Raw genomic sequence first — 12,401 nt, 5'->3', positions numbered from 1 at the left:
TTTGCCTGTTATATTAGCTATTAATTTAAATTTGAAGTTCACATAGTCATCGTTGCTACCATAGGTTTGTTTCTAACCATAGTAACAGCTACATTCATTTTCTCTTTTATTTAAAAGTTATAAACTTGATGCAGTGTATAAATGGAATACATATATTAATGTTTATTGTAGGTAAGCTTAATATCCTGCAGTCATAATTTAAAAGTTGTCTTTGTGGTTTAAAAGACAGAAAATAAATATGCTTTCCTTAACAATTGCATAAAACAATTTTAAAGCTGTCTCACTGGGATCTAATCCAGTAACTTTCCAGAATTACTTTTTTAAAAAAAACAAGCTATTTTCTTTGCCTATAAACAAATAAGGTTGCTTTGTAATTAAAGGTCATTATAGATTGATATGGCTTTTTAATTTTCAAAGGCCTTGGAGTCCAAGAAGAATGATGTGTTGTATCCAGGAACCTTTTATTCATTCTGTATTTCTTTGAAGAAGTTGGTCCAATAATTGCTGAAGAAAAACAAAAATAAAGGCAAACATAAAAGCTGTAACACTAAACATTTTAAGGACAAAGGATGAACATCTTAGAATCATAATATAAGCAATTACATGTACAATGTAAAAATAATGATGCATGATATAATTACAGTGTAATAGATAGTATTTACAACAATAGAAAACATGTATTCTTATTACAAACATTTTTTTCCACTGTGGCAACAATTTACTTTCTTTAAAGATACACAGATTTATTTTGTTCAGTACTTCCTCAGAAATGAACTTTATAATTATCCATCTCTAGAAATCTCACAAGTGGATCTAATACAATTTTGTTACATATTGTTTTTGAGCCCATTATTAAATATGAGCATGCTCCTTATGGGAAATAAGATTTCGGACTTATAGGAAAAATATCAGTATAATTTCATAATTTTATTTACATTCCCCATTGATGTTCAGAGCACAAATGGAGGAATGGGGGGGATATGAAATTTCTGCTTTAGTATGCTAAAGTTCTAGGTCAGCTATGAGAAAAAAAAATGAAAATATTGAGTATAGCTTCCTTTTTTCTGTATAATAAGGGGGGGGAGTTGTATTGTAACAATTGATTACTAATCTTTTACCTTTTTAAATATTTCAGCCCGCTTTCTATTGCTCTGTATTATTATCCGTTTCTGTTTCTCTTCTTGTTTCTTCTTCACTTCAGGAAGATTGTTATAAATTCTGCAACAATTAAACATAGTGCAGATACCTTTTATCATTCTATAATGCAGCTCTCAATTGGCTTTTGAGACGATGCATTTCAAAATATGCTTTAATTTTTTAAAATATATCTAATATGCTGCATATTAAGACAGCATGGCAGGTAAAAACTTTTCCAAACAATAAGACAAATAAGTAAATCTACATGTTTTAAAAATATTCATTATACCGGTATCATTTCTGTTATTTACATCCTACTATAACTACAATGCCCTCTATTATGGTTTATGTTATGGTATCTATTGTAGATATGTCAACACTTACAGAATGTTACACTGACTCTGAATTGTGCCTTTTAAATGATTTTTGGGGAGAACCAAATATTAATATAATAATGATATATAAAGGATCCAGCTCTTCTCATTTTATTTTTTGTGAAAGATAATCCCCGTGCTTGTCTTATCTGAGAAGAATCTCTTGTACACATCTCTCCTTTCTGTCCACCTTGAGATACAAAATGTAGAGAAATACACGTGCCAGAAACACATACTTGCCTATGAAAGTATTTAGAAATTGGCTATTATCAAATCATATTTTTGCTCTGCGTATGCTAGCTGCTGTTTGCACTTTGGTAGAAGGTACCTAAAGGAATCATCTCAGCCAGTGGCTAACATGATCCCAGGCAGTTTAAGAACCAGAGGTGGGTTCCTACCAGTTCGCACCTATTCGGTAGAACCGGTTCGTCAAATCTACCGAACCGGTTAGAAGAGGTTCCACCAGTGGACCCGGAAAGCAGGCCACACCTATTTTTGAAACCCACCACTGGTCCTTGGATATGATTATTCTACACTATCATGCTCATATTTATAAAACTCAGTGCCTCTGTGAAAGGTAAGGATGACTACTGCGTTTGTGGTGCAATCAGAACATTGCGTGTGTTGAAGTTATTTTAACGCAAACCAAAGATGCCTTTTAAAAAACAAGTTTACATCCTATTCTTATGCATGCCAGTGCTGTGTGTGAGGTAATTTAAGGTGGTTCTGACAAGTGTCGTCGGCATCGTCATATCCGGTCACATGGGCGGCAAGCCACTCCCACCCAGTCACATGGGTGGCAAGCCACTCCCACAAAGGAGGCCACACCCACAGAGTAGGTTCGAACAATTTTTGAAACCCACCACTGTTAAGAACACAGCCAAGAACATTCTGATCCCCATCAGCTGCCCAACAAAAATAGGTGTGATACACATTCAAATGAAACTAAGAAAATACAAATTGTATCCCAAGAAATTAATATTGATTATTGCGCTGTCCCATGATTACATTCAATATGGCATACATACATATCACCTCAAGCTATAAAGTAAACCAAACCAAACCTGGGGATTCCTGATTGCTTATGGGGAAAGGAGAAGAGGAAGGGGAAAGAATCAGGTTCATGACGTAAAAATGTCAATGCCTACCTTTTTGATCGCATATGCATCTCCTTTTCTGAAATGTACCGTTCCTTCGGTTTGAACAGGTTATCTAATAATTAGAAACAATGAAACATTGTACTAGCAATATTAGCAAACTCCAATGAGACAAACAGCTGTTTCGCCTTTTCTTTTAGAATACATCAAGACTGCAAGAGCTACAATGGCAATTTATCTCATTCAGTATCACTCAAATTCCAGCTGCTTCTTTGAAGAGGGGAGTGGGGAGTTATAGACAATACTCCTTCCTACTTACTCTTGATTTGCTTTCCATTTTTCCTAATTGAAGTTTAGTTTTTCTAGATCCAGAAGAGCTAGCTGGAGAATTCTGGGAGTTGAAGTCCACAAGTCTTAAAGTTGCCAAGTTTGGGAACCACTGGTCTAGTTTAATGAAAAGAAGGACTAGGGGAGACATGATAGCAGTGTTCCAATATCTCAGGGGCTGCCACAAAGAAGAGGGAGTCAAACTATTCTCCAAGGCACCTGAGGTAGAAGAAGAAGCAATGGGTGGAAACTAATAAAGGAGAGAAGCAACTTAGAACTGAGGAGAAATTTCCTGACAGTTAGAACAATTAATCAGTGGAACAGCTTGCCTCCAGAAGTTGTGAATGCCTCAACACTGGAAGTCTTTAAGAAGATGTTGGATAGCCATTTGTATGGAACGGTATAGAGTTTCCGGCCTAGGCTGGGGGCTGGACTAGAAGACCTCCAAGATCCCTTCCAACTCTGCTATTGTATTGTAAATATTTTTAATTCTGCAAAAGCAACTGTGGTCACTCCCACCTTCTTCATTTTTCAACTTGCACAGAATATGTGTGTATATATCCATAAGAGTTCTGCCTAATAATCGGGGTAGCATCCTGTGTTCACCTATTTAAGTTCCACTGAAGAAATTTAGGACAGTACCACTTTGCTACAATGCACACGTTTCAGATTTTTTGGGAGTAGTGTCTTCCTCTCATAAACAATCACATTTCTAAAGGCAGGAGGAAATGGTACACTCCCCATCTTAAGATATCCTCACTGTATCCAGAGATATTGGATAACTGTTGCACAGACTCCAATCTTCTTTTTAGTGAAGATTGTTGAGAAGATGGTGAAGTACATCTTACCAATTACCCTAAGGAATGGAATTGTGTGTAATTTTGCGATCAGGATTCATCCCTTGTTTCTTTTTTTTTTGAATTTTTTATTGTTTTAATTAAACAAAAACACACAAAAAAATTCATCTTTCATTACATCTTGTAGAAAGCGTATCGATTGGTTACAAATACATTCCGTGTGTTTCTTCCATAATCCTTACATATAATCGAGTTGTACATTTTAAATCAAAAATGAAAAATTATGTATTTTACTATCCCTGTACCACAATGTTCATTTAATTACCATTATTTAAATATGTTTTTATCTAGAATCATTTGTATTTAAAGACACAACCACCTACTGGCATTCATTTGCAATTTCAATAAAGCTCCAATAACATTACACCTTTATGACATATTCTGAAGCAAATTCAGTTAAGTAAGATATCTAAGCATTTCCCCCCCACCATAACATACCTGTATATATCATTAAATATTATCCATTAACATTTCTTTGTTATTATTGTAGTTGAGTAAAAATTATTTACTGTTTGTCTCACCTCTCCTCTCCACAGGCCCACTCAAGATTATACCTTTATAACCCTCTTTAACAATAGTTTGTTAATAAGATTTATGAGTCTTTTCCCTCAATCCCAAATTAGTTAATTATGTGTTAACAAAATAAACATTAAACATCTAAAACAATCTAAGAGATGTTACCATTTCTACTTAATAATCACCAAAAGTATACATTAGCATTTCCTTATTTATATCACATCTCCTCTCTTCTAACTCAAATTATTTATATCTTCATAACAAGATCTAAACAGAAATTTGTAAGATTTATATATTTTTTTCACCAAATCCCAGATTACAATTTATGGCCCGGTTATTTATCATAATTGAGGTTATCATTTCACTATTGGTATCATAGTAAATTATATGTTAACGAATAAACATTCAATGATAATCTAGAACAGTCTATAAAATACTAAAATCTCTACTTATTAATCAGCAATAATTAATTAGCTTTTTTTTCTTCAACATCAACTAGCATTATTAACCAGTGCCTTTCCAGTAACAAAATGGCCTTTTCTCTCTCGCCAGCTGTTGTGTCGATTCTCTTTTCAGGACCCTTCCAGGGTTTAAGGCTTCTCTCCACACATTGTAGCTTAAAAGATCTCTCATGTATTTTTGTTGCCCTTGGGTTGTTATTAATGTAAGCTTAACTTTGGTTGTCAAGTTTATTTCTGGATAGATTTGTCTTATTAACTCCATCTTTTTCGCTCTTTCTTTTTCTCCTGCATCTTGGAGATTGGGATGAAGCACCAAATTATCAAAGTCACTTTTCAAGCTTCCCTTCTTTCCGCCTTCACTCACATTTACTCCATTAATAAGTTCATCTGACATCTTATCTTTGTTTTCTGTATCTTCATTCTCTTCTTTAATTTCTGGGGCTCCAACCTCATCATCTTTTTCTGTGATACTCCACAGCCTGTCCATTTTCTTATCAAATCTCTCAAATCCTTCTGAGATGTTTTGAAGTGCAGCCAAAATGTTTTGGATCATCAAGTTTTCTTCATCTGAGTATTGATCCATTTTTTACAGTAAAAAGAAATATAAGGAAAAAGAAAAGGAGGAATTTGATAATTTCTGCCACTCTAGCCTGTCAAAATTTTTTAAAGAATATATCTATTTTTATTTTAAATCTTAAACGCTAATTCTTATTGTGGTTTTCAAAATAGAAGGGTTCTTGTTTTTTTTTTTCTTTCCTTTTCCAACTCTTGCCAAAATATTTTTCACAAGCACCAGCAGTATACTGTTTGTGACCTTGAGTCTTTATCAGGTTTTAAAAACAAATTCCAAACCCTTCTGTTGCAAAGTCCGTGTAGTCAAGTAGGAATAGACAAAGGATACATTGTTACAACAAAAATACTTCAGACTTAGGCTTCCAAGTGGCAGATTCAACTATTTTTTAAAACTTTTTCCTTAAGTATCTTTAATATAATATTATAACAAGTAGAAGGAGAAGTTTGTTAAAAAAAAATAGTTTAAGCCAAAAAAATTAAAGTAATAAAAAGAAATAGAGGAAAAAAGATCAGTCCATTCATCTCAAGTGGAGAAACAGGAAACATTGCAATCACTTCAATCCACAAAACATCGTTACAAGCAAGAGCAAAAAACTTTTTAAAACAGTCCAATAGGAATTAAATTCGCCGCTTTGTTCTAACTTAGAGGACTAATTTAGCTTTAAAAAAGTTTCTTACAGCAATCTTCTAAAAATAAAAGAAAAAAGGAACCTCACCAGATGAAACACTTTTACTTCTTTCTTTCTTTCGGAGCCATCTCCGACTATGTCAGCCTGCGGGCTGCCTGTTTGCTGCCAGTTAGAAGCGCTTCCCTTGGGTCTATCAGGGACTTTGCGGTGTCCCTGCGACCAGCAAGGTCTTGTCTTCCCAGACACTGTCTCTTCGGGATGGTTTAGGTCCTGCTGGACCATCCAGGGGCAAAAGTGTCATCGGCAGACTTGGACTGTCGAGTCCACACGATGTAACGTCGCGACATTGGCTCCTCCTCTATCATTCCTTGTTTTATTGTGGAGACCCCTTTAGTTATACCAGTGGATGATCTTAGAATCTGGATGGTCTTTTTTGGGCAGCTTTTAATCCCATTGATCATGGTATCCTTCTGAGCAAACCTTGGGAAATGGGTGGGAGGCACTATTTTACATGACTCCATAGTTTGGTTGGTGCTCCTTTATAGGATGCCAATGGATTGATTTTGGCAGGAAAAGCAGCTGATGATTCCCCTACTTTGGGAAAATACAATAAGCCAAGGCCCAGAGATCCTGCTTCTCTATAGTAATGTTAGCCCTCTGGAAATGCCTTCCACTGGCAGGGAAATGGAATTATGCTTAATTTTAGCCACCTTCCAAAAGAAGTGAAAAATGAAGCTCTTCCAAAAGGCGCCCCAGTCTTTTCTGGATCATATTTCCTGGATTTTTAAAAATGTCCTTGCCTCTGTCTGATGCATTTGAATTGTATTGAATTGTGAATTCTTAAATATTTGCATTTTTGTGCAATCCTATGGGAGTGGGATGGGTTTCCTTATACTATTCTTTTGCTTTTCAGCAATGAAGATGTGTTATGATGCATTCAGATGCCTGAATAACAGCATGAATAGGACAGTTTTCGGGACAGAGGAAAGCTTTTTGCAATACAAATACTCAGCTTTATACCGAAGAATATTGGTATCATCAGGATAATTATTATATTTTGTGTAAATGGAGCATTCTCCATACAATAGCAAAATATAAACACTCTTAGAAGAAAAGAGAATTCATAAACCACGAAGCAAAACATGAAACAGTACTGCAGATGAAATAAACGTCTAAAGTCTTTGTTCAAAGCCCCAAATCCCAGAACTTGATGTTAGCATTTACAATCTTCCTAAAGCATTAAAAAATTGGGAAGAGACAGAAAATTGGCTCCTTCTGCTAAAAAGAATGTATTTGTAAGCTCAAAACAATTATTAGTCCACTGAAGGGTGTCTCTGAATGTCTTCCAAACCAGCACAGAAGTAATTACTTGAAAACACTAAGGGAGACTGTCAATTTTCTTATTTCTAAGTACTTGTGAAAATATGGATTTCAGAAGCCCTCTGTAACATAAATCTATAAAATGCCAACAGAAACAAACAAGAATTAGATGCAGAGATGGACATCAGCTTTACAATTCTCTTAGCTGTGATTTTGGGGGGAAAATAACTTTGGAAGGGAGAGGGAACTTACATTAATCAAGGAGAGAAGCAACTTAGAACTGAGGAGAAATTTCCTGACAGTTAGAACAATTAATCAGTGGAACAGCTTGTCTCCAGAAGTTGTGAATGCCCCACAGTGGTGGGTTTCAATATTTTTTCGAACCTACTCTATGGGTGTGGCCTCCTTTGTGGGAGTGGCTTGCCAGCCATGTGACCTGGTGGGAGTGGCTTGCCAGCCATGTGTTTTCTCTCTCTCTCTCTCTCTCTCTCTCTCTCTTTCCTTCCTTTTGTCTCTCTGTACCCTTTTCCCTTTTTTTCTTTCATCTCTCTCACTTTTTTTCCTTTTTTCCTTTTTTTCTTTTTTATTTCTTTCTTCCTTTCTTTCTCTTTCTCTCTCTGTGTGAGTCTGTGTGTGTGTGTGTGTGTGTGTGTGTGTGTGTGAGTGGTGGGTTTCAAAAAATTTTGGAACCTCTTCTGTAGGTGTGGCCTGCTTTCCGGGTCCACTGGTGGAACCTCTTCTAACCGGTACGGTAGATTTGACGAACCGGTTCTACCGAACTGGTGCGAACTGGTAGGAACCCACCTCTGATGCCCCAACACTGGAAGTCTTTAAGAAGATGTTGGATAGCCATTGGCCTGGATCGGTATAGGGTTTCCTGCCTAGGCAGGGGGTTGGACTAGAAGACCTCCAAGATCCCTTCCAACTCTGCTATTGTATTGTATTAACATATAAATAACAAAGACATATATGTTTGCACATTAGACAATCACTCATAGATATATCTTTTTTACATTGAGACCCCAGGACTGTTCATTTTGTAGTTTTAAAGTGTTCTAAATAGCTGGTATCCTTGTCACTAAAATAAATACATCATAATTCTTAAGATTCAAATCGTTATTTCAACATCATTTTTATTCAGTTCATCACAGTGAAATGAAACATTAAAATTATACAACACGAAGGTTAATAAAAAGGCGTTTTATGTTGTTTGGCATAAAGGTAGTTTGATGATAGCATCAGCTATATAACATTCCTTTCTGAAAAAAAATTGGCATCTCTTGCATATAATACAACTACAATCTCAGGGGTGGAATATGTAAATAGGAAACTCCACCAATAATTCACGATGGGTCTAATGCTCTTCTATTCTCAGTCAAGATCCTATTTCACATGTGAAACAGATAGGGAATAATCTTCACGGTTCTTTGTTTTGGTATCACAGCAACTCTGGAACTGCAGCTGGGACAGCATTACCATGAAAAATGCTCATCTGAATCCAGTTTATTCATGCTTAGAAAAAGCAGTCATCACCTTTACTGCAGTATCAAGAACACTTCAGTATATCCAGCGCTGGGTCACTTGCCAAGAAGTCTTGGAAGGCTGACGATGTGCATCAATTTAGCATAATTAATAAGGAGACCGCAGATGAGGATTAAAACCAGGAAACATGCAATAAGATAACAGAGCTAGTCAAAGTGCTGGAAATCTAAGCCCGTCTCGCATTTCTAGCTCCTTTTGGTTTCCAGAGGACAATTAACATGGTTGACCAGGCCTTTTCATGGAGTCAAGACTAGCAACTGCGTAGGGAAAGGATTCTGTAGAGGGGGCTGCATGGTATATAGTTTAACCTGCACTCTCAGTTGACCTGAATCTTCAGAGTTGATCAAGTACGCTGTGTCTCTTCACCACTGCTGAAGAGTAAAAGGGGGTATTTCCCCCTTCACCTCAGGCAGGGCAACGCCTTAAGCTGTCGGTCCTGACAATTGAAGAACTCAGCCAACCCGGAACCAAAGGAGGGGATGTGTGAAAATTGCTTTGTCAAGGGGAACAGGTTGCAGCCGAATTGAGACGCACCATTTATCAATGTAACCATTTCCAAGTTGCCACCGAACTGTCACTTTTAATATGACAGAAGAGAAAATTATTAAATACATGAGGTGTGATCAAAGTAATTCTTTCACTAATGTAACCATAATTAGATTTAAAACCACATTAAATTTAATTTTTGCCCTGTCCCCTATGGTTTATAAAACAAGACAGTCCTCGATTTACGACTACAAATGGGACCGGAATTTCCATCATTACCTGATGTGATTATAAAGTATAGTGTCATGTTATCGTATTGCTTAGCAACAGGAATCCTAGCACTCCCCATCTCTGTTGTAATTCCAGATGCACGGATTGTTAAACTGGAGATGCGTGTGTGAGGAGAGGGAGGACATTGCGGTGCTGCACTAGCAATAGCAATAGCAGTTAGACTTATATACCGCTTCATAGGGCTTTCAGCCCTCTCTAAGCGGTTTACAGAGTCAGCATATCGCCCCCAACAACAATCCGGGTCCTCATTTTACCCACCTCGGAAGGATGGAAGGCTGAGTCAACCCTGAGCTGGTGAGATTTGAACCGCTGAACTGCTGATAACAGTCAGCTGAAGTGGCCTGCAGTACTGCACCCTAACTACTGCGCCACCTTGGCTCCACCTCGGCTCCACCACTACTATAGCAATATAGCAATAGCAGTTAGACTTATATACCGCTTCATAGGGCTTCCAGGCCTCTCTAAGCGGTTTACAGAGTCAGCATATCGCCCCCAACAACAATCCGGGTCCTCATTTTACCCACCTCGGAAGGATGGAAGGCTGAGTCAACCCTGAGCCTGGTGAGATTTGAACCGCCGAACTGCAGCTAGCAGTCAGCTGAAGTGGCTGCAGTACTGCACTCTAGCCACTGCGCCACCTGTGGCACAAGCTCAAGGAGACCAGGAAAAAATAAAAAATGGTGTGAGAAAAGGCAAACGGTCCATTCCCCACCATCCAGTTGGAGCCGAAGAAGCTTCTTTGATGAGAAGTGAAACATCTTCAAAGAAAAACCAGAAATTCCAGTTGCCTCTTGAAAAAAAAAGCACTTTTGGGACTGTTTGCAGACTAGTGCACACAATTGGAGAACAGCATGAGTGGTTTAGGGAAGAAGCCCTGGAGAAGTCAGCAACTGCCTCGCACAGAGAGCCGAGGTGGCGCAGTGGTTAGAGTGCAGTACTGCAGGCCACTTCAGCTGACTGCTATCTGCAGTTCGGCGGTTCTAATCTCACCGGCTCAAGGTTAACTCAGCCTTCCATCCTTCCGAGGTGGGTGAAATGAGGACCCAGACTGTGGGGGCAATATGCTGACTCTGTCAACCGCTTAGAGAGGGCTGAAAGCCCTATGAAGCGGTATATAAGTCTAACTGCTATAGCTATTGCTATAGAGTCAGGCCAGATGCACCTCAGCAGGAGGAGGAGGAAGGAGACAGTGAAGATCATCTCGGCTTGGCAGGGCTTATGGTTTTGCAGGGCAGCTGGGCCAAATGGGGGTTTATGCTGGGGTGGCTGGCTGTGATGTAGGGCTTGTGGCAGCATTTGGCAGTGGCAGTGGTATCACTGAGGCTAGAGGTCTGGGGGCAGTGGCATCTGGCTGGGAGTGCTGAATGCCTCAGGCATCTACCTCAGTCCCAACCCTACCACCAAGGAATGATATTGGCTTGGGTGTTGTGACCCCCACCTTGTCCGTTCAAAAACGAAAGCCAAACAGAACGTTCAAAGGAATATTTTTATCAGTGCCGGCTCTTGCTGGCTGCGAGCCCAAAATAAACACAGATAAATGCTCTGGCAAAAGTCCTAACTCATAAACTGCTACAAAACAGGATTATATCAATCAAGTCACTTATCCAAGTGCTTTTCTCGATGGGAAACAGGAGTATATCAATCAAGTCACTTATCCAAGTGCTTTTCTCGATGGTTGCACACGAACGGAGAACGTTGACTGGAACAGAAACGGAACGTTGACTTCTGCAACCAGGGCGTGGCACCATCAGTCTTTTATCCGCATGAGGAGATCCTAACGAGCAACAGCTGCTCGTTATCATCTCCTGTGAGTCCTCAATTGTCCCTTACGTCGGTCAGCCCTTCTCTTGCGTGCATCCCGAAACAACTCACAGGAGGTTTCTGTGTCAGCCTCTCTCACTGATCCAAGGCTCAGTCATTATCTGGGGACCAACTAGTCTCTCTGAGCCATGCTCGGAGTCAGAACCCTGTCCAGGGCCCTCTGCCTCCTCCAGGCCTGACTCATAGGGCCGCTCGGTGTCAGAGTCTGATAGCAGCTCCAAAGGCTCTGGCCGAGCCACAACAGTTGGGCAACCAAAAGTGCATAAATGGAGAGGAGATAGGTATGCCCTCAAGGTCATAAGCATGGCCAAGTGCCAAGCACCCACATTTTGATTACATGACCACCAGGGCACTGCAATGGCTGTAACTTCAGGGACCAGTCATAAATCTTTTTTCTTCAATGCCGTCATAACTTTGAACAACCTCTGAGCAAATTATTGTAAGTCAAGGACTAGCTATATAATGCTACTTCATCAAAGGGTATAAACATTTGTCTAAGATTAGATTAGATTCGTTCAATGGAAGTTAAGAAGGAATTGAATCTTATACTACACATAATTAAGGAACATAGTGAAAAAATGGGACTAAAAATGAATATGAAGAAGCTGAACCTCATGAGAATAGGTACAATAACCAGTTTAAAATTAATAATGTAGTGCAGATGCTGTAGATAACTTCTGCCTTTTAGAATCAACCATCAACAATAAAGGAACAAGAAATATGGTGCAGATTAGCACATGGTAGAGCAGCTATGAAGATATTCAGATTTATTTGATTTCTATAGCTGTCCATCTCATTACTGGATGGCTCACAGTTCAGGTGCTCTGTGTCTATATTTTCAAAGAATCATAACAGGACGAGTAACAATATTCTCAGGGACACATTATGGAAATGAAAGTTAGACTTTGAAGAAGCAAGATAGGAAGAGCAATGAGGCTTGTGTTTTTTGGTATTAAAGAAGACTCTTGAG

At 38.6% G+C, this 12,401-nt stretch overlaps 1 protein-coding gene across 1 annotated transcript in view; it reads right to left on the bottom strand.

Moving 5' to 3' along the window:
- Nucleotides 1-465: 465 nt before the first annotated feature.
- The window catches only part of C10H10orf90 (chromosome 10 C10orf90 homolog), a 52,969-nt gene continuing 41,033 nt past the window's right edge, over nucleotides 466-12,401 (bottom strand). Inside the window, exons 4-6 of the mRNA XM_032225577.1 lie at nucleotides 2,660-2,723; nucleotides 1,119-1,218; nucleotides 466-504 (exon numbers count right to left, since the gene is read on the bottom strand). Of these exons, the coding sequence (XP_032081468.1) occupies nucleotides 466-504; nucleotides 1,119-1,218; nucleotides 2,660-2,723 (203 nt within the window). The remainder of the gene's footprint in view (nucleotides 505-1,118; nucleotides 1,219-2,659; nucleotides 2,724-12,401) is intronic.

This window comes from Thamnophis elegans, chromosome 10 (assembly GCF_009769535.1).
Source record: "Thamnophis elegans isolate rThaEle1 chromosome 10, rThaEle1.pri, whole genome shotgun sequence".
NCBI classification, from domain to species: domain Eukaryota; kingdom Metazoa; phylum Chordata; class Lepidosauria; order Squamata; family Colubridae; genus Thamnophis; species Thamnophis elegans.
This window is presented reverse-complemented; position numbering and strand designations above follow the sequence as displayed.